The sequence below is a fragment of the Diceros bicornis genome, chromosome 14 (genome assembly GCF_020826845.1).
Source record: "Diceros bicornis minor isolate mBicDic1 chromosome 14, mDicBic1.mat.cur, whole genome shotgun sequence".
Lineage (NCBI taxonomy): Eukaryota > Metazoa > Chordata > Mammalia > Perissodactyla > Rhinocerotidae > Diceros > Diceros bicornis.
In genome coordinates this window covers 51494871-51522327 of record NC_080753.1, presented here as the reverse complement: position 1 = coordinate 51522327, position 27457 = coordinate 51494871, and the positions used below count along the sequence as shown (strand labels likewise).

The following is a 27457-nucleotide window of genomic DNA, read 5'->3' as shown; positions in this document are numbered from 1 at the left end:
GCAATAGCCTGTGAGCCCTCCACAGGCTCTTGTGCTAAGGCCCTGTGCGCCCAGGAGACAAATCTCATGTCTGGGCCCTTACACTGGGTTTTAAAGAAGTTCATCTGTTTATTCTTTATTAGCATGTTTATCGTAAGTGCTGTAAATGGCCACGGAAATTGTTTTTACAAAGACACAGCCCTGCCCCTTCCCAGGGCGCTGTTAACTGTATTTCTTTTCAGTTGCTTTTCACTTGACCTTTAACTACTTCAACACCTCTCACTCCTCTGTGATGACAGCCTCCTGGTGCTCTTGCTTCCAGAGGGACAAAGAGCAGGCCCCGGGCCTTAGCGGACCCTCAGGCCTTGGAGTAAAGGGATGGCCTCCTCCCTTGCGTGTCTCCATGGCTCCATCCCTCCCTGGCCCAGAGCAGGTGCTCCTGAAATGCATGTCAAGCCACCTGCCATTTTGATAGTCTTTCCCGTGGTTTCTTTTAAAACTGGATGGTTATGAGTTGTGTTCAAGTTAGAAGTATTTTTGATACCAACAGATAGATGGTTCTTTTGGGTGAATTATAGGAATGCTTGTTTTGTTTGCTGTCTCCCCTTCACTGAGGAGGAAGTAACAAATATTTAAAGACAAATGTTTTCATTTATTTCCAAGACCAGGTTCAGTAGGCTCCAGTGTCAGAGTAGCCAGTGAAACAAGCAGCTTCAGGCATTTGTCACTTTCCAGGGGGGCAAGTTGAGAGGACTAGAGCCCTCATGCCTGTGAGTCTTCTCTCACAAATGCCTCATTGTGGGTTGACATCTTGAAGCTCCGAAGTGGTATGGGTGACCCACAGAGGCTCCCTGGTGGTTGGCAGTAGGACAGAGACCTGCCATTGTGGCTGGCGTGTCTGTGTCAGGTGTGTGATGTGGCTCTGTGGTGAGGGATCCGTAGACCTCAGATGAACGTGGAGACACATGGGAATCAGCTCTTAGGAGACAGGTACATACCTCCTGGGTATAGTTAATGGGACGTCCTGGATTTCAGGACTCTTAGCATATGAATTTTTTTCAACCTTACAGCCACTAGGAGGTGCTATTAGGCTCCCTTGATTTTTAGATGACGAAAGGGAGATTAGGAGCCTGCCCTGTGCCATGCTGGCTTTCAGGTGAGAAATGGCAACCGTTTCTCCTTAGGAAGGAAAGCATTTTATTTAAGGTGCCCAGTTAGGGGCCTCCTCCTCAAGCCTACTGCAGCTCGGAATCCGTGGGGGACATTGTTCAAGGCCGTCCCAGCTTTCCTGAGGCATACTCTTCGGGCAGCACTCAGAAATCTCAGCCGTGACTGGCTTTGATGAAGGTGACTGGCTGCCCAGCCTGGCCGGCAAGTTCTCCTGAACCTTTCCCTGGGTGGTTCTGGGAACACGCTCTTCTGGTTTGTTAATTCTGTGTCTTTCTTTCAACCCCAAACAGGAACAAATTATCAGTCTGGTCAATCAGATCTGTGGCAAGGTATCTGGTAAAAACGGCAGCATTGAGAACTGTCTCAGTAAACCTACACCAAAAAGAGGGCCCCGCAAGAGAGCGACCGTGGACGTGCTGCCAGCCCGGCTTTCCTCCTCCAGTTCATCCAAAAGTGCTTCGAGCTCCTCGTGAAGATGCCAACACCCCTGGTCGATCGACATATATTTTTTTGTAATTATTATATTCTAGTTTGGAGTACTTGCTGTAGGATACAAGCTGTCTTTGCACTAGCTCTAAAGAAGATTTTCTTCTGGTTTTAGAGAACTAATTTTGTTTTAGCATTAAACTGTTGAACTTTTTTTTGTACTTACAATACCTAGATACTGCAGTCAGATTTTTAAAACTGCCGTATATTCACTGTTTTAAAACCCTTGGGGGGCTGTATTAATTTGTATTGCCCCTGTGGCTGACAAAAGCCTTTTTGTTTGACTTTTTTTTTTTTTTTTTGTAACTGTTGGGGGAAAAAAGGCTTTTTAACCCATTTTTGAAGAGGGTGAAGTTTGGAGAACAAATTTTAAAACCATCAGTCATGTGAGCAGATTTTTCTAGAGAGGAAAAGGGATAGGAGACAGACACACAAAAACTTGAAAAGAAATGGCTTTACTTTGGCTGTCTTTTCTTCTGTTATGTGCAAGATGAGTTTGTAATTTCTAAGACCGGAGAACCCCCATTCTGTTTCTTCGGGCGGTTATGGCAGCTGAAGGCGGACGTTGTTTCCTAACCATAGGCAAAATGAGGAGATTGGAGTGACTAGGTTCTCTTTACCAGCACATCACTATGCATCTGTTTAAGGAAAAAAGAAAAAGCAAGAGAGAGAAGAAAAAGACTGCCTGCCTTGGAGGGGTCACGTGAGGAAAACCTGTGCCTGATTTCATTAGGAAATCCATTCTGTTATTTTTTGGTGCTGTTGGCTACTTTATCAAAAAACCCTTCAATAGCATCCTTAACAAAAAAAAAAAAAGAAAAAAGTGAAGCCGTTAAGTGCTTCTTTGTCATAGATGTGCAATCTTTCTAACATTCCATCTTCATCTCACTGCTTGTTGTTTGACACCTTCACAAGTCAGCATTAATCTTTCTTTTTAAATTTGTTTCGTTTGTGATCACATTTAGAGCCACTAGGAGGTCTGCAGTTCTTGTTGAATGTGAAAATGCATTTGCCCTCATCTTGTCTATTTTTTCTCTTCATGTTGTAACAAAAAGAAAAAAAAGAAAAAAAAGAATCCCTTCCCTTTTGTACATATGCCTGTAAATTGTTTTAAATACTTGAGCCTTTTTCTCGGTGGGGGGTGGGGAGGGGGGTGAGAAGACAAGATGAAGAAAAGCCTTACATTTCAGTTTCTTCATCGGTTGGATTGGATGCTTACAGGGTTTTTCTTGTAACATTTATAAGTGCTGCTTACATCACTGAACAACAACAAAAAAATAATAATGGAGTAGCTGTTGCCCTTCTCCGGTTGTGTGTACAGTATGTGTGGAATAAAAAAGGGAACCTGTTTTCACAAGCTGTTCTTTGTTTCATGATTGGACTCATCGATCCCGTAGCTACCCGTACTGCACTGAGCTCGCCAGTGGGACTGTCAGGAACGTCCTGTGATACACTTTGTTGGTTGTTGTTGCAGAAGACTGAACTGTTTTGGAATATTTAACAATTACATGAACAGAGTCAAGTGTTTTCCAATGTGGTTGTCTGGTTTTTATGGCCTTGCTGTGTACTTTCCCTCTTTTTGACAGTAAACTTCTGCCTATGGCTTACAGTTTGACATTTAATTTATTAGCGCTGCTCTGCACTCCTCCCTGGGGAGGGAAGACTTCATGTTGTTTATTGCCAGTTTTTTGTTTACTTTTCAGGTTTGTACTACAAGGTTTAATAATAAAAACAAAGTTTTTTGGACATTTGTCTGTCTTGTGGAAGATGAGTGAATGAAATGAGCTCTTTTCTGATAAATGGGTGGAGGGCTGAGAACCCCTCCCCTCAGCCAGGGAGTGGAGCTAACAACACATTTTAATCTTGCTGACTTTGCATCTGCTGGGGGTGGTTTGAATCCCCTTTGAGCAAAACCACGTGGCTGCTGTTTTTCCCCCTACTTTCTGTGTGGCCCACTGGAACCCAGCTCGCGGGCCTGTGCACCATGACAGCCGGCGGGCTGGGCGGGCCATCCCCCTGCAGCCGTCCTTCACCGCGAGCTAGGGTTCCCCTCGCACTGCACTGCCCCTCGTTCTGTCTTCTCTGCTGGGTACTGGGCTGTGAGGAGTGGTGAAAGGGAAAAAGAGTTGTGTGTGACCAGTTTCCTGTCGGGAGTAAGAGTGGACTGCTGATTTGTCTTGCTTGCTCTTCCTCTGGGCCCAGACTGTGCTCTAGTATTAAAGTAGGGGCTGGTTGGTGGACTGTTAGTTAATTTTGTAATAATCAATCAATCAATCAATCAGATGGAAATCCAAGCTTTGTTAGAGCTGGGTTTGACTTGACTATAGTTATAGTTTAGAAGAAGCAAAATTTTCTACCTGTAACAGAGTAGGGGTCCTGGGGTCCTGGGTCAGTGCCGAGCCTGTGCGGAGACTGACAAACCTCTCCTGGCCCAGCCCTGCCCAACACAGGCTCCTCAGTGTCTCGGGGACCCGCGCCCCCTCCTGCATATACAGGATGTGTGCATGTACAAGCCTTTCTGTACAAAGGGGCCACGTACTCTCTCAGGTTCAAGTCCTCAAACTTTATTGTCAGCTGTTCAGTCCATTTTCTCACACATTATTGGCAACTGTGTAAAAATCAAGAGCCTCCCTAAGACCACCTGCTTTCACGGTGGGATTCTGCACAAGGCTGCGTCTTCCTCAAAGGTGGTCAGAGAAAGCAAGCGCCCGGATTTAGGAGTCACTGTCATCGGTGTGTAAGGTGGCGAGGGCAGTGTCCACCTCAACTCCCTCCTCGTCAGACTGAACAACGGGGGACTCCCCACCTTTGCTGGGGTCCTGGGCAGCTGGGTCGGTGCAGGCAGAGGGTAGGGAAGGCGGCTTAGCTTGTAACTCAGAGGGATTTGGAACCTGAAGAGTAACTTCGTTCTGACTGATACTTGATTCAGGCCCTGCAAAATAAAGTAGAAAAAAATGCGTCACAAAAATATTGCAATTTAGAATTGCCACCCAAGATGCTCATTGGAATTTGCATAGAATGAAAGGGGTGTAACTGTTGCTGCGGTGTCTGGGGGCTGCACAACCAGGCTGCCTGTTGCAGTGCAGGGACTGTCCCCAGAAATGCTGAGCTGGGTGACGCCAGAGGCAGCTAGGGGATTTTGAGCCGACCCTCTACCTATGACAGATGGAAAGATCCCGCACCCTTTCAACAATATCCAGTAAAATCCTGTGCTGAAGGCCCAGGGGCACACACTGCATTTCTGTAAGGAGCATTCCATGTGACCTTGATAATCTAGATTCACTTCTTTACATTCCCTGAAGTAATGCAGAGAAATCAATGCTAAGAGAAAACTCTTACTGATCTTTTGGCAGTTCTCCAATGTCATGAGAACTAGATAAGCTCTTAATCAAAATCATACGCAGATGATGGAGTCACTGTTTCTGAATGTCATCTTAACTCTGGGGAAAGGGGCCAGCATTCATCCCCATCTCCAGTGCCCCAGCCTTCTCACGACAGGGGGCCCCTGCCCCGGGACAACACTGTTCCCAGCGACTTTCCAGAAGAGGCGAATGTAGCTGCTTCATTGAGAAGTTCAAGACAACCCAAGGGGACAAGAACCCTGAGGGACTCGACTTGAGGCGGAGTGGAGCCTGCGGTTGGGCATGCTGTCTAGAGGGGACAAGGTGCTGCTGAAGGACTGAGCTTAAAGCCTGTCCCTCTTTTTGTATGTGGAAAAACTTCAAACACGTTCTTTGTAATGATGTATATATAAGAAGACCCACCCAGAAGGACCGGTCTGCAATTGAAAACAAATGGAGCCCAGGTATAGGGCTGGGTCTTTGGTAAATGTTTGCTAAGTGAATGAGGAACAAAATTCTGGGAAGGCATTAACCGGAGTAAAAGTGCACGCAGGGCTGCAACTAATTTGTAAAATATCAGCAAAGTGCTTAACACACACCTTGGGCTTGCCCACAGCAGAGACAAAAATCTGCTGAATGAAGGGGGAGAGTTTAAAAAAAGACATGTATGCTCAGAGCAGCACAGGGTGTGTGACCACACAGTGGAGCTCCCACCTCCCCCAAATTCCAATCCTTAAAATAACCACACAAACCCAACCCAAATTAATTTGAGACAGAGGAGGAAGTAAAACACAAATTAAGCAAGCTCTCTGTTCTCTCAAGGTATTTGGGTAGAGCACTTAAAATCGTGGAGGAATTCACAACTGCAACAGCCAGTGTTGCATTTGCCCACTACCGTGACACCAGACACGGGTGGACGAGGGCTGGTGGAACCAGAAGCTGACTGAGCTTAGAGATCTGTACATTGTGACTGATCCAGTTACTCTGATGGTTTCCCTGTGGAAGGAAATAATGTGAAGTATGGCTAAGTTTATGCAAGTTTGTCCCCCCTACCTAAGACAGGGCACAGCACAGTGTTATCTTCTCCACCTGAATTCAAAAAGACATCCAGGGCCTCCTGGTCAGAGACGTCTGTCAGATCCATCTGCTCCAGCAAGTCGATGTTCACCTCCAGGGACGACATGCTGCCCACGGGCCCTGGGAAGAGACCAGCACAAGAAGAAAGTAGATTTCTTATCTTTAGCAATACTTGAAAAGGTGAGCTCCAGTTGCATTAGGCTAACTGCATTGTGTTTTCTAGTTATTATACCTCCTGCCTGCTACTCCAAAAATTTTAAAATACAACTTGAAGCAACGTATTATTAAATGGCACATCCCACTTTGGTACTTGATATCCATCATTATAGGCAATGTTACTATTACCTTTTACACCTTCGATAGCAGTTTTCCTGCTCACTCTCAGCCCTTTGCTTGCAGGTGCTGAAAACAAACCCGTTTCTGCATTAAGCCAATCTTGGCTGTTGGGAGCAGGGCACCGTCTCCAAGAGGCCGACATTGCTGCAGCAGCACAAGGTTAGCAGCTGCCCTGCCAGACACACCTCTGCCTTCCGCCTGCAGCTGCCCTCAAACTATTATAGTTCCAGTTGAGATTTTCACTGCCCCTCTGACATTTCTATAGTCTTCAATCAGAACAACAGACAAAGTCTGGGCATCTGCAAGCTGGTGAGTTGGAACCAAGAGCTCCCTGCAGTGAAAGCAAAGACTACAGAAAAAAAAAAACCATCCCACCACCAAAAGGAGGCCACAAGACTGTCTTGGCGTGGGCCGTGGGTGAGAGATGCCTCGGAGCTGGAGTTCCTATGTAAACTATCTCCGTGGTCCAGAAAACTACAGTTAAGTCACCCCAGGTATGATGGTGCCTGGCAGAAGCAAATACAAAGTATTTCTGGATGCGGACACACCCTTAACCCCGGGTCTCGCACGAATATAAAAACACAAAATCCAGTCCAATCCAGAACTGACAGCACACACGTGGAAATACGTCACTATGAGTGATGGTCAGCCGAAACAAACTCACTACGAGGATCCTTTCCCAAGAATTTTAAGTGACTTTAAATATTTTAATGAAATTAAAGATGGAATAAAAAAATGAACAAGGAAGGTGTCAAAAATTAGCCCAGGCATTTGAAAAAGAGCCAGATAACTTTCAGATAGGAAGAATTTAATCACTAAAATTTAAAACTCCATGCATGAGTTAAATTGAAGATTAGTGAGAGCCAAATAGAAAATTAGTAAACCAGAAGACAGACTGAATAAATTCTCTACAGTAAAGAAATAAAAAGATGGAAAGTATGAAAGAGCTTAAGAGAGATGGAAAATGCAAAAGTTAAACATGTTCACAGTTCCAGAATGAGAATGGAGACAACGTGGGGAACAGTGATATTCCAAGAGACTGACTGTTTTCCAGATTTGCCGAAAGACTTGACGTCCCAGATTTAGGAAGCAAAATATATTTTCTCTCAAGCGAGAGAGAGAAAAGAACTCTTCACAGCAACTGCAGTGACACTGACGAACATCAAAGAGAAAGGGCAGATTAGGAGAGACAAGGAAACAGACTGACAGCTTCTCAACAACAATAATAAAAGCCAGAAGACGGTGGAATAAGAAGTTCAAAGAGGTGAGATAAATGTCATCTCTAAAATTATATATCATTAAATTGCATTTAAGATCAAGTGTAAGATACTAGCACTGTCAAGACAACACTACCATGAACCTACTCGCACTAAAGGTATGACTTAAAGAAGGAAGATGGTGAGGAATCCCAGAAGGAAGGTCTAAGATGCAAGAAAGCATGTTAAACGAAGAGACCTGTAAATCTGTGAATAAATAAATAAACTTTGAATAACACAATCATAACTATCTAATTTGGGGAATTCAGTCTGGCAGAATTAAAGGACTGAGCAATAGTGGTGTCGACAGGCGGGGGTGGTGTGGTGAGAGCTGAAGCAGTGTTAGGCCCCTGCTTTATCTGGGAGGAAGGTGAGAATCGGATTCTCTTTAGGCCCAGAAAATCATTCAAGTTCAGCGCTGAAATAATAAGTATGTAATGTGTATCTTTAGCTGGAGGAAAGTTTATTATAGTTTAGATGATCCCACTTGAAGTGGCAACATCCAAAGCAGTGTAGTCAGGAGCCAGTTGAAGTTGGCATGGTCTGCATCAGACTTGACCAGGGCGCTGACCTGGGCCATGGCCGTGTTGATGTCACAGAGCTGCTCCACGGCCTGACTGATCCTGACATCCACCGGGGACACCAAGGCAGTGCTGTCCTGCAGCTTCCTCAAGGCTGACCGTCGGGGACAGTGGTCAAACTTGTTCCTCTTGGCACTCCTCTGTGCCCCGTGTTGGGCTGCCAGAAGGTGGGTGACATACAGGTTTTCTTTTGTGGCTATGGAGGCCCTTCTGTATGGCCTTGCCTTGACTGCAGTTTTGAACGGAGCAGAGGCTCCTTTTTCTGTCTGTGCCATCCTCTTAAGAGGGCAGGAGTAAAACTTTTAAAACAGGAGAGAGTAAAATTGGACAAACATAGGAAAAGCTTTCAGAAACACAGAAAGCACCAAATAAGATGATAATGAAGTCAGGTATGTCAGTAATTATAGTAAATGTAAATGAACCAAATTTACCAGTTAACAGATTTTAAGACTGAATTAAAGTGATAAAATCTAGCTATATTCTGTTTATAGGAGACACTCCTAAAACAAGGACACAAAAACATTAAAAGTTTAAGGAAAAATGGGAAGTGGACAAACAACTTAAAAAATAAAGCTGACATAGCTATATTAGTATCAAACAAAATAGACTTAAAGGGGAAACAAAAGCAGTATTGGGGTAAATAGTACTTAATGATTTTTCAAAGGTTCAATTCACCAGGAAGGTAATTCCAAATTTCTGTGTGACTATATATTTTGTGGCTATGTTTTTAAAGTTAAAAATGGAAGAATGACAAGGAAAATTTAACAAATCAATAATCATGGGGGAAGGAGGGTTTAATATATCTCTTTGATAATAACTAAGCAATCCAAATTTAGTAATAACAGGGAATATTTGAACAACCCAGTTAACAAGCTTGATGAAATGGACACATGGAGCTCAATGCCTGTCATTAACAATCTTTCTCTCAAGTACACATGAAACATGTAGGAAAACTCTGTGAATCAGGCTATAAAGTAAGTCTCGAATAAAAAAACATCAAAATCCCACTCTGCAACTACCAATGAAATTTAATTAGAAATTGTTAACAAAAAGGACCTTCACACATTACTTAAAAATACACTTCTAAACAGTTCACAAGTCAAATAAGAAATCTTAATGGAAAAATTTAAATAAAGTGGTACCCTAGTGAAAAATTCATAGCTTTGAATGGCTTATTAAGAGAAGAATGCTGAAAATCAAGCCTAATTATTTAAACTTAAATTAGACCAAAAAACAGAAACCCAGAAATTAATGAAATAAAGATATAGGAGAAAGGAATAGCAAAACTAAAAGTTGGGTCTTTGGAGAAAACACCTGAATATATTTGGTGTAAGATTCATGGAGAAAAGAGATAAAAGGCACAAATTAACAATTTGTAGAATGCAAAAGCAAACCCAACCCCAAATACTGCAAAGATTGAAAAGAGTATTATGGACAATGTAATGCTAATATATTTGAAAACTAAAGACAAGCCGAACAAATTCCATGGAACACTTGCTAAAATTAAGAAATAAGAAACCTCTAGAACCATCAGAGAAAAAGAATAGGTAGCTCTTCTCCCCAAGAAATCACTGGTCTTCAACAGTGTTAGAGGCAAGTCTACCCCCCCACTTAGGAAAGAAATGATGAGACATCACCATATACACGTGCAGAAGAATCCATTACCACTCAGGTGCTAGTTCTCCTTCAGTGTAGAAACTTCACGCAATTCCAATCAAACTCTGGACAGGGTTTTTTTTCATAGAACTTGAAAATCTGACTTTAAAATTTATATAGTAGGAAAAAAAGCCAAGAAGAGCCAAGGCAACTCTGAAGAAAAAAGAATGTAAATATGTGTAGGGGTAGGGGGAAATCGCTCTACCAGATATCAAGACCTGCTATAGAACAGGGTTTCTCAGCCTAGGCACTATTAACACTTGGGGCCAGACAATCTTGGTTGTCGGGTGTCTTGTAGATTGTAGCATGTTTAGCAGCATCCCTGGCCTCTACTAGCATCTACTAGATGCCAGCCCTACCCCTAGTCACAACAAGCAAAACTTTCCAGACATTGCCAAATGTCCCCTAGGGAACAAAATTGCCCCCAGTGGAAAACCACTGCTTAATGAAGAATTATAATTAAGAGAGTACAGTTTTGGCCCAAGGCTAGACAAAGAGAAAAATGGAACAGAAAAGAGCCTAGAAAAGACTCATGAGGTACTGAAGTTGACGGAAGACAATATGAGGCAGTGCAGAGAGAATGCCGGTACTGAGACAGATAGTTATTGCTACGGGAGAAAATTAACATTGGATCCTTACCTCACAATATACACAAAAATCAACTGCTGGTGGATCAAAGAGCCAAATATAAAATGGAAAACAAAACTTTTAGAATAAAACATAGTAGAATGTCCTTATAACTCGGAAGGAAGGATTTCCTGAACAAGACACACAAGTACAAACCATAAACAATAAGATGGGCAAAGCTGATCACATTAAAAATAAACTCACATTTATCAAAGCCCCCTCTAGATATGCTACAGCTTGAGAGAAGGTTTCTCCATCAGATGTAATCAGCAAAGGCCAGGATGAGTGTAACACTTAATCAAGGAAGACAACCAACCAGTAGAAAAATGGACAAACAAGGAAATACAAATTAAAACCAAAATAAGATGTCATTTCATAGCCACGGATTGGCAAAAATTTAAATATCTGACACTACAAAGTGTTGGCAAAGATGTGGAGTAATTGGAACAGGCATATGTGGCTATGGAGACTGTAAACTGGTGCAGATATTTTGGCAAGAAATTTGACAGAATCTAGTAAAATTAAAGATATGCATGTCATATGACTCACTAACTACTATCCTAGTTACATACCCTGAACAAGTGGCTCTCAAAGTGGGGGCCCCAGACCAGCGGTGGCATCACCTGGGAACTAGTTAGAAATGCACATTCTGAGGCCCCCCCAACCTTACTGAATCAGAACCCTGGGGGTGGGGTCCAGCCACTCCTGTGAACAGCCCTCCAGGAGACTGTGAGGCTTGCTCAAGTTTGAGACTACTGCCCTAAAGAAACTCTTAACACGGAGAGACATAAGAATCTCCATAACAGCAGTGTTTTTAATAAGAAATAACTAAAATACTCATCAACACAGCAATAAATAAATATATTTAAGAATGAAAATGAACAAATTAGAGTGAAACGTATCAGTAGGGATGATTATCAGCATGGCTGCCTGAGAAGACAAGCTGCATAAAGATACATATGGTATAATGCCGTCCCTACGAAGTTTTAAAATCTGCAAAGCCTGCCATGTGCGGTCTTGGAAAATGTCCTATAGAAAAGGTACGAGGAGACAAGGGAAGGCCCTGTCAGGAAGGTCACCTCTGGAGGGGAGGAGGGGTGATCGTGGGGCCTGCACTGTGTTGGTGATGTTTTCTTCCTTGAGCTGGGTGGTCAGTACATGGCTATTTATATAATGCCTTATACCTTTTTGTATGTTTGGAATATTTCATAACATTTTTTAAATATCTAAAGCAAATACGGTAAAATATTAACATGTTAAATATGGAAACATGAGTATGTTATGTTCTTTTCTGGATATTTAAAATACTTCCTAATTAAAATGAAAACCAGTAAGTTTCAAAGTTCTGAATAAACCCTCATGGGGAGATAATCATATAAAGTTAAGATCATAAGCTGGCAATTGTATTTGAGATTTTTTTACATTCTAGATTGTATTCTGGGAGATACCATGTGAATTTTAGTATAGGTGCATTTTTATCGATTCTTTCTTTTCTATCTTTAATTTCATCACTAGCCCAAGCATCACCTCCTTCTATTTCCCAGCACTGGATCCACTCTGGAACACTCAAGGGCAGAGTCAGAGTGTCTGAGGGCACAGGGCTCCAGAGGACCCGACTTTGCTGCCCTACAGGCCAGCAGAGATCCGCAGGAATCTGAGATCTAATTGTGGGAGTACATAGGTGCAGAGTGGGCATCTCCATGGTGATCTGTCCATAACTGCCTGCAATGTCCAGATACCCTGGCACTCAGCAATAAATGCTTTTCAGGGAAACGGGAGTCATGTCAGGTGGAAGACAAAACCTGGGTCAGGGTCTTACCAAGTACCTAATTATGTCCTGACAGCACTCAGAACTGCTGGGCCGCAGCAGGTCCCAGGCCCCCTCGGCCCCAGCGCTTCTGGCACCGCCTGCGCTCCTCTTCAAGCCCGTGAGGCTCCCTGCCCTGCGGTTCTCCAGCCTTACCACCATCCAAGTGGTCAGATATCCTTCCACCCTTTACTCTGATAATTTTCTGGATAAAACTTCCCATGCCTTTGTCTTAATTAAAAAATGATGCTTTGGAGGGCCTGCACAGTGGCTTAGCGGTTAAGTGCGCACGCTCCGCTACTGGCGGCGCGGGTTCGGATCCCGGGCGCGCACTGACGCACCGCTTCTCCGGCCATGCTGAGGCCGTGTCCCACACACAGCAACTAGAAGGATGTGCAACTATGACATACAACTGTCTACTGGGGCTTTGGCGGGGGGGGGAAGAGCAGGATTGGCAATAGATGTTAGCTCAGAGCCGGTCTTCCTCAGCAAAAAGAGGAGGATTAGCATGGATGCTAGCTCAGGGCTGATCTCCCTCACCAAAAAAAAAATAAAATAAAAAATAATAATTTGGAAAGTGAGAAAAATTCAGACTGCTATTTCTGATTTAGTGGAATGAGTCCAAAATACCAAGTTCACTGTAGAAATTTTTTATTTTGATTGATTCTTCTAAATTAAACACCCCCCATGTTCATCCTTGGAGATGAATACCCTGTGAGAAAGGGATGTGTGACTCGCCAGGCTGGGAAACCTAAGGGACGGCTATGAACAGCCCTGTGGAGAGAGGCCTGTTTGTTGTTTGTGAACGTCTTTTCAGCTCCAGCTGAAGCAGAAAGCTCGAGAGCCCAAGTTCTCCAATTTTCTTCTTCAAGGTTTTCAAAACCACACATATTGGCAACATGTTCCTGTCTTTTTACCTTAAAAAAAATGAGCCCAACACTTTTTTGAAATGAAGAAAATTATTTTTCAGGTGCTTGAAACCACGAAAATTCACTTTCTTAACATTTAATTGAAATCTGTTCAATGGGTGTTGGCTGGGCCCTTCTCTTTGCCAGACACTGCGCCACACGAGCCACAGAGGGGCCTGCAGTACACAGCTTGTTCCCGTCTCACGGGGCTTTCTATCGACAGAATGAGGGACTCCCGGACCTGTCTCGATTCTAGTACTGCGTGCTCCCACTCTGTGTGCGCTCAGGCGGCTCCCCATGACGATGGGGGCTTCTTAAGAGGCACTTGCACGTTCTCTGCCTCCTCTGGGCCTAAAAGTGTGCTGAACACTTAGCAGGCGCTCAGGAAATGTCTGCTGAGCTGAACTGAACTGAACGAGGACAGAGTTCAATTGTTCAGCAATAAGAGTGTCTATCCCTGTTCTCTTCACTGCTCCACCCCCTCCACGCCTGCTTGGTGTAATGCTCAAATCTGAGGGTCAGATTTGCCAGAGCAGGTGTGTCTGTTATGAACTGAGTTTGTGTCTCCCTGAGATCCGTGTGTTGAGGCCCTCACCCTAAGGAGGTGGGGCCTTTGGGAGGTGCCTAGGGTTAGATGAGGTCATGAGGGCGGGCCCCGTGATGGGATTAGTGCCCTTTTAGGAAGAGCCAGAGCTCTCTCTGCCCCTGAGGACACAGGGAGATACAAGCCAGGAAGAGAGCTCTGACAGCGAACTAAATCAGCTAGCTCCTTCAGCTTGGACTTCAGCCTCCGGAACTGTGAGAAATAAACTTCTGCTGTTTAAGCCCCCAGTCTGTGGTGTTTTGTTACGGCAGCCCGAGCAGACTAAGACAGCATCCTCCTCAGCTCCTGCCCACGACAGGACACAAGTCCCTGGAGCACACAGGGACTGCTCTCCCCACAACTCACACCAGACACCAAAGAAACTGACACTGGACATACTCGGAGTGAATACGCAGTCTGACTTTCCTAGATGAAGAAGACTCCAGATCAGTGGGATACAAAGAGGGAGAGCTGACTCAGAGATACAGAGAAAGCAAGTAAGTTTGAAAAGCATTATCCACATCAATGCATCCTTCAGCACATTCTGAGGCATTCACATACTACTATTAATCTGTTTTCTCTACACTGCTTTCCTTCCTCTTTGATTTCTTTAACCTCTCCTGGGGAAGGACACAGAATTGAGTGACAAGGAAGGAACATAGTAAGGGTAACAGATAAATGTGGGGGTGCAGGGACAGGCATGTATAGGGAACAAAGGCCAGAGCAGAGGAGGAAGGTTGACTACAGACAGATTTGGGGAGGGGAGAGGGTTTCCAGGAGGTGATGAGACGCACAGGAGGATGGAAGGGCAGGTAAACAGGGAAGCCCTGGACGCTTGTCCACACTGCCTGTGAATGGGCGCTGCAACTAGGCTGCTTCTGCCCTCTCAGCGCCGGCCTGAGGGACAATGGAAGCTGCCCAACGCCGCTGCACCTGCCCACTCCAACGCCTCCTTCCGCAGCACCCAGGCCTTGGGAAGGAAAGGCTGGATGAAGGAGCCTGGTACCTGATTTCTCCGCTACTCAGTTTGTTCTTATTAATGATCAGAGATACGAACAAACACTTACACATCTAGATGTTCACTGCAGCACCATTTATAGAGGCAAAGAATCTACATGTTCAATTAGGGAACTGGTTAAGTATATTAGGAGACATCCTGACGATGAAGATGCAGCTTTTAAAACATACTCTTTCGAAGAATTTTTAATAATAAAAGGGGAAAGATCTTCATATAATATTAAGAAAAGCTAGATATAAAGCCAGATATATGTATAGTTTGATAACAATTACATAAATAGACTCACACACACAGAATAGAAAGAACCACCCTAAAACAGTAATAATAGGGATTATTCTGTGCTGTAGAATTATAGATAATGCTTCTTTTGTCTTTTTTGTTTTGTTTTATATATTCCACACTTTTAAACACCTTCAACAAAAGCCTAGAATAGGAAGAGGCAAAAAAACAACAGCAAGATAAATATGGCATGATGCATCCACTTTGATCTTTAGGGTCTGATAACAGAATGGGACGTCTGAGGACTTGATCCCACACCCCACCCTGGGGGCGCAGCACGACACCATCTTTCACACCTAAGGAGAGTCCCCGCTGCCAGCTGCCAGTGGTCCTGCCCCAACTTGCCTCGCCTCTCCGCTATCTGCAGGTAACCTGTGGAAAGGTACTGTTCCATGTCCTGCTGGAAGGCTTCCTCAAAGAACTTCTGCCGCTCCTTGAGCTTCATTTGCTGGGTGTGCTCCATTTCTAGGACCTTCCGGGTGTGCTCTGCATCGAGTTCAGCTAAGGAAACAGAATACTTTGGGTCAGGGTTTGGGAAGGGACTAAGATAGGAAATGGGTATAAATACCTACTCATATCCACCCTCCAAGGCTCACAGTGGCACATCTGCTTGTCAAACTCAGGCTGGCACTGATTGCAATACATGCAGCCTCCTCTCCCCCACTAGCTGCACTTCTCCTGTTCCCCAGGGGTGTTGCGGGTGGGGGGGGGGCCCAGGCCCTGCAGTCCCATGCCTTTGCTGGCGCTATTCCCTCTGCCTGGAAGGACCTTCCCACCCACGTCTCCCACTCTTCACACATAACAGCTGTTCGTCTTTCAACACTCACTTCCCAGTTAACTCTTCAACTAACTCAAGTGGAATGTCCCCCATCCTGAGAGTCACATCACTGTGATCAAACGTTTGCAGCTGACATACATTACAGTACAACAGGTAAAGACTTGGAGTTCCTGGAGGACTGTGACCATATATTACTCATTTTAATATCCTATCACCCAGCTCAGAGCCCAGCACATAGGACTCGATGTTTGTTAAAGAGCAAGTGTGTAGCCACTTTTTTTTTTTTCTAACAGAAAAGTGTCTACTCTTGGCTTTGCTGTTTACAATCATGCAACCTTGCTGAGTCAGTTAACCTTTCTGAGCTTCAGATTACTCATCTGAAAATTTGGCCTAGAAATATTAACCCCAAATTGATGTGAAACAAATGAAATAATGTAAAATAACTTTATAATTAAAGTGAGCAGTGATCTTTCGAATTAGGGCCAAGTCAATAATACCAGGCAAGAACTACTAATATAATCAGCCTTAGCCTTGTCATACAAACAAGAACCCCAAATTTACCATTCCATAAACACTTTCTAGTGGTTTAATCGTTCCTCAAGGCATGCATACAGAATACAAAAAATGAAATCAGGGTCAGGCATATACCATTATTCACCTTGAACGTGGGCCAATGGTTACTTCTCAATTTGCTTTTAACTTTCAAGTCCTTTGTACCTCACACAGTGTGGTAGGCAGAATTCTAAGACGGTCCCCAGGAACTCCACTCCCTGGTGTACACACCCTGCATAAACCCCAGGTCTGTTAATGTGACTGATTTCACAACCATGATTAGGTTATGCTATGTGGCACAGCAGATGACATTAAGTAAGAGAGGTTTTCTAGCTGAGCCTGGCTTAATCAGGTTCTTAAATGGGCCTGGGCTTTTCCTAGAAAAAGAGACCTGAAGTGCAAGAGGGATCTGACACAAGGAACAGTATCCCTTACTGGCTTTGAAGATGGAGGGGTCCATATAGCAAGGAAGGCAGACGGTGTTCAGGAGCTGAGTGCAGTCCCAGGCTGGCAGCCAGCAAGAAAACAGAGACCTCAGTTCCACCAATGTGAAGAACTGGAACTCTGCCAACAACCTGAATGAGCTGGGAAATGGATTCTTCTCCAGTCTCCAGCAGGGACTGCAGCCTGGCTGATACCCTGATTTCAGCCTGTGAGACCCTGAGCAGAGAACCCAGTCACACTGGGCCTTGACTTCTGACCTACAGACTGTGAGCTAATCTGTGTCGTTTTCAACCACAGAGTTTATGGTGATCTATTATGCAGCAATATGAGAATACTCCCAATAAGCTGTCTGTATGAATTCCAGCCCCTGCCCACGTCTGATTGGCTGAAGAATCGAAAAATGACAACTTGAATTCTTTCCCTTAAACAAATATTTTGCAACACCTACCCTGTGGCAGACACTATGCTAGGGTGAGTGTGGCAGGAGAACAGCAAGTTTCAGCTACCTTATTGTCCTGGGATAGACTTAGGGCCCAAAACACTGAAAAATAATTTCACCCAAGGCATTGTTCCTTCTGGTTCATCTCTGGGGAGTGTCAACATCTTTGGGATGTTAGAATTCATACAACTCAATAATAAAAAAACAAACAATCCGGTTAAAAAATGCACAGAGGATATGAATAGACATTTTTGCAAAGAAGACATACAGATGGCCAACAAGTACTTGAAAAGATGCTCAACATCACTAATCATCACAAATCAAAACCACAACAAGATATCACCTCACATGTGTTACAATGGCTAACATGAAAAAAACAAGAGAAAATAAGTGTTGGTAAGGATATGGAGAAAAGGGAACCTTTGTGCAGTGTTGGTAGGAATGTAAATTGGTACAACCACTGTGGAAAACAGTGTGGGGGTTCTTGAAAAAGTTAAAAATAGAACTACCATATGATCCAGCAATCCCACTTCTGGGGTATATATCCAAAGGAAATGAAACAGGATCTTGAAGCGATATCTGCACTCCCATGTTCACTGCATGTTATTCACAATATTCAAGATAAGGAAACGACCTATGTGTCTGCCAACAGATGAATGGATAAAGAAGATGTGGAATATATATACAATGGAATACTAGTCAGCCATGAGAAAGCAGGAAATCCTGCCATTTGAGACAACATGGATGGACCATGACAGCATTACATTTAAGTGAGATGTGTCAGAGAAAGAAAAATATTATATGATATCATTTATATGTGGAAACTAAAAAAGCTGAACGCATAGAAACAGAGAGTAGAGTGGTAGTTACCATGAACTGAGTGGGGGAAATGGGAAAATGCTGATGAAAGGGTACAAACTTGCAGTTAGAAGATGAATAAGTTTTGGAACTCTAATGCACAACACTGTGATTATAGTCAACCAATATTGCATTATATACTTCAAAGTTTCTGTCACACTGGATACTAAATGTTCTCATCACAAAAAAGAATTAATTATGTGACATGATGGAGGTGTTAGCTAACTCTACAGTGGTAATCACACTGCAATATATAAATGTATCAAATCAACATGTTGTACACCTTAAACTTACACAATGTTTTATGTCAATTATATCTCAATAAAAAAATCTTTGGGGTGTTATGAAGTGATTTTTAACAAAAAAAAAAAAAAATAGCAGAACTTACCATGAACAATGGTCTACAAGGCCCTATGTGATCTGCCTTAGTCATTCTCCCACCCCCCACAAATATGCAACACCACATTTCACAACTCCTGACTACAACATAATTCTGTATGCATATAGATTAAAAACTTGATCATGGAGTATATTTTTAATCCCCAATCAGTTATACTCTCCGATAGTTACAACATTCTGGGTGTTCTTCCTGTATCCTACTCTACATATATGCAGGGAAAGCAAACTAATATTAACCAAAGCAACACAAATAGGAAAGTAAATCTTGTCGACTACATATAATTCTATGTATAATACTAATGATGTGCATTCTACTCACACTATTATAATCATTATGTGCATTCTCTATATTTCCATGTCACCCTAACTTATACCCCCATCTCATATCTTTGTTTTCAGGGACATGGTTTGGAAAGAGCACGGGGTGTTGGGATGGGTCTGGACTCGGGTCCTATCCCTTTTGGCACCTCACACCACACCCCTTTTAGTCTACCTCTGGTTTCATCTGCAACTCTGCAAGGCAGCTCTGTGTCAGCTCATTTGTGTGCATACAAGGTCCTACCTCAAGGCCATACTTTTGCATCTCTACGTTTTTCTGGTCAGAATATTCTCTGAATCCCAGAGAACCTGCAAACAAACCTCTACGTTTTTCTGGTCAGAGTATTCTCTGAGTCCCAGAGAACCTGCAAGCAGCAGAGCCCAGAAGTTCTGGGGAATTAAGGCAGCTCTCAACCAACAAGTGACAGAAGTATCAATGCCCCAGTCTCACGTCCTCTGAATGGACAATGTTAGGAGGCATTCTGAACACTTCTCAGAGACCTGGGCGGAACTGCAGCCCCACTTCAAAAATGCATCCAATACTGACTTTTCCTCCTTTGCTCTCTCCCTCTCTGTGCTCCCTCACTCTGGCTTCCTGGGATCACCTCCCAAGCAAACTACCTGCAGCAAAATTCTCGTCTCAGGCTCTGCTTCCAGAGAAACCCAGGCTGGGATATCTATCACTAGCTATAACTAACAACCTCTGAGTCTCAACTTCCTCCTCTGTACAAGAGAGGTAAAAATCCCTATTTCATAAGGTTGTTGGCAGGATTAAAGGAGGGAACAGAAGTGCATCATCAGGCACATAACCTTGACCATAGCTGACAGCTAAGATTAATACCAGCATTATTTAAAACAGACTCTTGAAAAGGAAGTAGTATGAAATATTACCATGAACCAGGATGAGAACGACACTAAGAATAACCCTAACTCTCTCAGCCCCACTCAGACGCTCAAGAATTAGTCACGTTTCGGTGCCCTTAATAAATCGGCAAGGAACTTAGAGTATACTTGTGAGAGGAAAAAAGGGAAGTGAAGAGGATGTCTTTTCATTTGTTTCACGTCAGCTGTCAACCTCTCTGTTCAGATACTTCACGACTGCAAAGTCCATTAGAAACAGTCACCCTAAAATAGATGAGGTATGCTTCAAACACTTCAAACAAAGTTCACTTAATTTTTTAAAAAAATAATTCCAGAATAAGCAGCTCAAAACAAAGATCAATGTAGAAATTATCAAAGGTGTTTTCATTAAAGAACATCTTGTTTTAACTGAATTAAGATTTTCTATAGAGATATAGTTATGTAACTTGAAAACTTGCATTCTTTTCAAGACTTCTGCTTCACAAGTTCAATTATCTCACGTTTCTGAATTATAAGTCCTGTAGTTTTTCATCTTAGGTTTTCTATATTGAAATGAAATTTAATCAGGTCTCAACCCTCAGAAAAGGGAGGGAGGGTTGGATTAGGGAACTTAAAATGACTTAAAGAAAAGGAGGAAAATCACTGCTTTAAGTTTTAAAGCATGCTACATACTAGGTAACTGAAATATTCCCAACTGCCCTCTGTCAGCTCCACTTCATTTCAGAGCCCTCTTACGTCTCAGGGCTGACCACTAAGCTAGATCACTGACAACTGAGGACAGTTAGAGCAGCTCCCTGACTCCCTGAGCAGCTCCCACCCAGGACGACGATGAAAAAGCACATGGACACGTTAAAAATAACTGTGCTGCTCAGCAGCTAAGACAATGCACCCTCAGCTACCTGCCTGAGCGACGATGTTCTAACTGTGCTGTTTGTTCTGGAATCATCAGTCCAGCTTGCACCAAGAAACAAGTACATTTGGGAGTGGTAAAACGATGGAAGGACATTGAGGGAATATTTCAAATCTAGAGGTTTACCAGCATCTGAATTTGAGAGTGACTATGGAAAAATATAAATTATAGAACATTTTCTACAAGGAAAAATGACCCCTTGTTCACATTTAAGACACCATTTATTGTACTGAGGAAAGCCAGACAAATACAAAGATTTAAAGAACTTCAACAAATAGCCTTAAGATTAAAAAGAAAAAAGAATACAAAAAAGATGCAGTAGTTAGTTTCTACCAGGAGTCAGGAGTAATCATTTAATTCCATTATCAACCCAGGTCTGTGTCTCCTTTTATTTCAACTCCAGACATCGCTCAAGCTTTATCTGACTGCAGCTTCCGCTTCAGCCACCACTATCAATTTCAAATGGATAATTACTCAAAACAACAAAAATCCCATTACCAGTGAAGATGGTATAATCAATTCTCAATTATATGTTTTAGTGGGGCATAAGGATAGCAGAAGATATATGAAATATAAAAAAAACATCCGTCAAGCTCACTTCAGAAACAACTTCAACCTATTCCACAACTAAGCCTTTTAACAGAGCTGATAAGTAATAAAAGACAGTGAGGTGTTAATGACTGAAAATGGCCCCCAAAGCTGCTGGGAGGAAAGAAATGGAGGATGTGAGGAAAACCAGGATAAACCTCTCTGTTAAAAGAGTTAATGAGAATCTCTCTAATCCAAAAATGTTACAAGTGAAACAAAAAATTTAATTAAATAAGAGTTAAGAAAAATTCTGGTAATTTCTACATAATGTTAAAGATTGAGAGCATCTTCCATTCAATATAAGACTAAGAATAAATTTCAAATCTATAAATATTTACAATTCAGATGTTTTTACATTATTAGAGAATACAAATTTGGTGATACTAAAATATATGTGACATGATCAAGGGAGAAATGTGAAACCTCTGTAAATTTCTAAACAAATTTCTAAATATACACAGTAAACAAATATCTTTCCAAACTGTTCTTGATAAAAACTTAACTGCCAATAGGCTGTCAAACGACATGACCACTAAAAGACTACACTAAATTCTGTTAGCGTGATAGAACTTAAAGATTGGGACCCACTATTTTTTTGTTTTAATTATTTGCATTTATTTATTAGGTTTCTTTGCATAAACAATGCATGTACATTGTGAAAAAATTTTAATCTTAAAAAAGCAGAAATAAGGTGAAAATCCCTCTGAAATCACCATAAATATATGACTACAACTAGCATTTTGGCGTACACTCATCAGGTTTTCTTTATTCCTTGAACTATTTGCAATTTCAATACTCGATTTTTTTTTTTTTGGTACCACTAGAAGAGCTGCATTGTTATTTTTCAACTTTTCACTTTGAAATGGTTATAGGTTCACAGGATGTTGTCAAGAAATGTACAGGGCAGTCCCGCGCACCCATCCTGATCCTCCCCCAATGCTAACATCTTATACGATTATGGTACAATATCAGAACAAAAGATTTAACGTTGGTACATTCCACAGAGCTTGTTCAGATTCCACCAGTCACACACGCACTCGTGTGAGAGAGAGTGTGTGTGTGTGTGGGGGGGAGCTCTATGCAGTTTTATAACATGTACAGTCTTGTGTAATAACCACAATCAAGACATTCAACTGTCCTATTACCACAAGGCTCCCTCTTGTGACCACACTCTCCCTCCTCCCTTACCCATCCCCCAACCACTAATCTGTTCTCCAAATCTATAATTATGTTATTTCACAAATGTTACATAAATGGAATCATGCAGTATATATCCTTTTGAGACTGGCTTTTTTCACTCAGCATAATTTCCTTGAGGTTCATACAAGCTGTTGCACGTATCGATAACGTGTTCCTTTTTTATTGCCGAGTAGAATTTCATGCTATAGATGTACCAGTTGGTTTAACCATTCACTCACTGAAGGATGTCTGGGTTGTTTCCAACTTTTGGTTACTATAAATAAAGCTGCTATGAACATTTGTGTACCAGTTCCTGGATGAAAGTAAGTCATTTTTCTGAGATAAATGTCCAAGAAAGCAATCACTGGGTCAGATGGTAAGTGCATTTTTTAGTTTTGAAAAGAATTGCCAAACTCTTTTCTGGAGTGGCTATTCCATTTTCTATCCTCATCATCCATGTAGAGGCGACCACATTCCTACACATTCTCGCCAGCTTTTGGCGAGAACTGTTTCCTTTCCTCCTCCTTTTCCCCAGAGTATGTGTCTGTCAAAAACAAGTTTCAAAGTCCTCTTAGACATTTTCAATAACTGCTATTTCTCTAAAGGTACTTCAGTTCTTTGAGATTTTTTTTTCCTACTTTACTTTTCTTTACATTTGGAATTGGTAAAATATATTTAATTTTAGAAAAATTCTATTCAGGAACTGAGGACTTGTTAGACGATGACAAAATACACAAGATTTCCTTCCAGTTTTAAAACCTACCTATTCTGTACTTTTACCATTTAACAGTTACATTTTATTTCTAACTTAAATTACTTTTCAAAATAACGCATCATTAACCATTTTAATAATCTCCCTTACCTTCTGCCCCTATCTTAAAAAAATGAATACTAATTGTCTCAGATGTGACCAAAAAGAGACCTTTAATTAATATTTTCCTAGAATTGGGGTTTTATAGATACATTTAAAAAATATCAACTTCTATGCCCTATGTTTCTACAGTTTTTAAAGGTTTTTTGTCTAGCTTTCATCAACAGTTTCCAAGACAAACTTATTTATACCATACATTATTTCTATGAGTATTCTCAAGTATTACAGAGCCCTTATTTCAGAATTGTTACTTGGAAAAAAAAGTCTCCTGTGCATGCTCAAGTTAACACATTTCTTAAAAGAAAGTTAAGTGACTTTTTACAGAACTTTTTTTCACCCTCCCTCCAACACACACACATGCACACACACATATTACCCCTTACACACATTTATGAAGAACCAAATAGTACTTATTTCTTTTACATGCAACTAAGAAAGGATACTCCTTACCTAAAATAGAGTAGTTTAGAATAATGGCAGGTTTTGCAGACAGTCAGAATAAATAACTCTTTTAGACAACAAAGAACTCATGGCAACTCCTAAGGAGTTCATGAAGTTCAGCCCTTTGGAACAGCTCCCGGAACAGCTGTTTCCTAAATCCATGTCCTAGGAAACAAACACTATTCTAGTATCTAAACTTCTGGAACACGTTTAAAATTCCTATCAAGTACCCTGGAGGAAGTGACCACTATCCAGAGTACTGGCAAAACAGACACTGTAGACACACCACGTGGACAAGGTTTGCTGAAAACAGCAAGGTAGAAATGCTCCACGGTACGTTATCTTCTACGGGAGGGGCAGGCAGCTTAGACGACCTCACACCATCCACCCTCCAGGCCTTGGATTTCCCATCAGTTAAAGAGAGGGGCTTGGATGACCTCCATAAGAAGGTCACTTCTAGTTCTTCAACACTATGGTTCTATTTTACTTGATTGGGGCAGGAAGAGGTAATCCCAAATCCTGTCTAGTTTTTGGGAAAATGATACGAAAGTCGGATTAGCAGTAAGGAATTTAGGACCTTATGAATTAGCGACATTTCAAGAAAACTAGATTCAACTATTAACAAAAACCTGAAGGTATTTTTGCATTCATTTTCCTGGTCATTTTATTGCTTAAAGAATGATTAGAGCCCAAAAGCTTAAGATTCCCGGATAAGTGAGAAGTACACTCAATCTGTGGTCAGAACTTCATGAGTTATTAACCTGTTCCAACGTCCTGGGCTCAAGGTGGGAGGTGGACAGCAGAGGTCTACGGCCTGAAATGAGGCCAGGGAGCGTCAGGACTGCTGTACTTCCTGCAGGAGATCACCACGTAATTAAACGGGGGTCACAGTCTAAAGAGGTGGTTTAACTCCACTGGAAAGTGCTTTTCTGTCATATGTTGACAAAAGATACTTTTTACAGAACAATACCTAAAAATGCTGTAAAAAATATCAAGTGTATATCACGTTATTCTACTCTTTGGATGGTTTCCAATTTTTTCTTCTAAGACAAAAAAAACTCCAGGCTAGAACCTCTGTTATGGATATTTAGACAATAGCCCAATTTCCTAGAATTTTTAAGTCACATCTGACACTTTCCTGAATTTTATTTAGGGTATTGACCTACTTAAAAACAATTATTTGGGGGGAAAAAATGGGGGAGGTTTAGACCACTACAGGAATCCTTTCAAACTCCAAGGATTTTTTTGTCACTAGATGAAAGACTCTAGAAAAAGAATAAACCAGTGCCTGTGTCTAAGTGTGAAAATGAACTATCACTGAGTTCATTCAAAGGGGTTATGGAGACAGGAGGCCAGTGGTTCTTAACTTTTAGTGGCACCAAAACCACCTTGAGGGCTGGTGAACACGGAGATTGCTGGGCTCCATGCCGAGAGTTTCTGATTCAGTAGTTGGTAGGGCCAGAGAATTTGCATTTCTAACCAACTCCCAGGTGATGCTGATGCTGCTGGCCCAAGGACCAGACTCTGAGAACCACTGCTCCAGGTGAACGATATCTGTGCATCTACTTCATTCAAATTTTTACTTTGCACAAATATTTATATAATGGAGAAGAATGGACATAAAATGGGGAAGCTGGTACAATTCATGGAAATGACAGAAACATCCTTTCTTTAACTTATCTTTAAAATATCTATGAAATCATCTAAAAAGGAAAATCTCCAGCAGCAACCAAAATGTATAATCATCAACAACCAACAAGTCATCTTTACTGATGAGAGACAAGTGCCTTCAGGGCGAGATTCCCCCTGTAGCAACTCAACCCCATTCTGTGGACTCCCTTACCAAAGTCCCTGGTTCAGTGGCTTGGTGGCTTCATACAAAATGTTGTGACCAGATCTGTGCTCTGTCCCGAACCCAGATCTAACCAAGGGTTCTCATCCTCTCCATTTCCAGAGATGACATGCAGAGGTGTTCCATTCATCTCCATTGAAACATTCATGTAAACAATATAAAATTATATTTGTATTTAAAACTAACAGACAAAACTCTGTCAAATAAAAACTAAGAGAGGAGAAGGAAAAGTACACAAACCCAAAGTGAGATATGAGAGAAGGTATGCCAACAGACGCAGGAGAGATGTAAAAATATGTGACTAATGATGGGGTTCAGAACATGCTACCCCAAAATATGGCACCTTGGCATACTGAATATTTTAGCTGAAAAAGTCTGAGAAAACGGCAGAAGCAGGAAGTTCTCTGACCTTCCCCGTCTCTCCTCCGTGAAGCCGGTCATAAAACCCTCAGGTGAGAGGTGCTTTCCCCACACCTGGAGGAAAAGAGCACCATTATCTCCAAGACGGAGGGACACAGAGAGGAATTTGAACACACAGGCCTTGCTAAGCTTCCCCAGTTTGCTACACTTACCTCACACGCTTTGTCCTATCATATCTTTCAATGACTGTCCACTCTTCATCAAACCTAGCATAAATACACCCAGGTTTAACTTTCTTTGGGTCTCCATTTGCTTATGAAGGCACCTGTGTCATGTAAAACATATTAAATAAATTTGTAGACTTTTCTCCTATTGATCTGTCTTTGTTGGGCCGGCCCCGTGGCTTGGTGGTTAAGTGCTCGCGCTCCGATGCTGGTGGCCCAGGGTTCGGATCCCGGGCGCGCACCGAGGCACCACTTCTCCGTCCATCCTGAGGCCGAGTCCCACATACAGCAACTAGAAGGATGTGCAGCTATGGCATACAACTATCTACTGGGGCTTTGGGGGAAAAAATAAATAAATAAAATCTTTAAAAAAAAAAAAAAAATCTGTCTTTGTCAGTTTAATTTTCAGAGCCAGCCAGGAACCTTGAAGAGGATCAAGGAATACTTTTTTTTCCTCACACACTACCATGCCCAAACATATGCTAACATATTCTGAAGCATCAATGAAATGAATAATTTGATTTAAAATTATACATATTACAGAAATTAACACAAGAAATGAAATTGTTAAATATCAAAATCTAATGGAGAAAATGAAATTATTTTAAGTTTTCAAAGATCACGGGGTACAGAAAAGGATGACAAGCTGTCTAATGGATTTTTCCTAGTAATTCTGATTTCACAACTTGATATTATATATATATTCGTTTGTTTCTTTCTTTTTTTTTTTTTTTGCTGAGGAAGATTCACCCTGAGCTAACATCTGTTGCCAATCTTCCTCTATTTTGTATGTGAACCGCCATGACAACATGGCCACTGATAGACGAGCAGTGTACGTCTGCACCCAGGAACTGAACCCAGGCCGCTGAAGTGGAGCGCACCAAACTTAACCACTAAGCCACTGGGGCTGGTCCTGATTATATATTTTTAAAAAGGTGGAGGTCGGGGGAGCCTAGCCCTACCAGATACTAAAACATGACAGTGAGACTGTGGATGATTGTTTGCCCTCAATGGTATAAACTTTTAGTAATGTTATTATATAGCTTTAGAAGTAAAAATTCAAACAAGCATAAGATTCTATAAATACACAAAATATATCTTAATTCCCCAATAAAAATAATAAATATGTGTTTTGACATATCCAACTAATACTTTACTGTTGGTGATGTTATAAAATTAAATAATTTCTTATTTAAAAATATTCAATATATGAATGTATTTATTTATTCATTTATTCTTGCATGTGATATCATTCATGCATTTAATTTATTCAACACAT

General features: G+C 41.8%; 2 protein-coding genes across 9 annotated transcripts in view; one reads left to right on the top strand and one right to left on the bottom strand.

Moving 5' to 3' along the window:
- JARID2 (jumonji and AT-rich interaction domain containing 2) overlaps nucleotides 1-3381 on the top strand; it is a 258502-nt gene extending 255121 nt beyond the window's left edge. For all 7 annotated transcript variants that reach the window (XM_058555224.1, XM_058555225.1, XM_058555223.1 and 4 more), the window contains one exon: nucleotides 1440-3381. In XM_058555224.1, coding sequence (XP_058411207.1) covers nucleotides 1440-1622 — 183 coding nt within the window. In that variant the 3' untranslated portion in view covers nucleotides 1623-3381. The remainder of the gene's footprint in view (nucleotides 1-1439) is intronic.
- Nucleotides 3382-4178: 797 nt separating this feature from the next.
- The window catches only part of DTNBP1 (dystrobrevin binding protein 1), a 114538-nt gene continuing 91259 nt past the window's right edge, over nucleotides 4179-27457 (bottom strand). Inside the window, exons 8-10 of one of the 2 annotated variants that reach the window (XM_058555222.1) lie at nucleotides 15450-15605; nucleotides 6066-6173; nucleotides 4179-4567 (exon numbers count right to left, since the gene is read on the bottom strand). In XM_058555222.1, coding sequence (XP_058411205.1) covers nucleotides 4350-4567; nucleotides 6066-6173; nucleotides 15450-15605 — 482 coding nt within the window. In that variant the 3' untranslated portion in view covers nucleotides 4179-4349. Of the gene's footprint in view, nucleotides 4568-6029; nucleotides 6174-15449; nucleotides 15606-27457 lie in introns of both variants that reach the window. The other variant, XM_058555221.1, reaches the window with a different exon arrangement.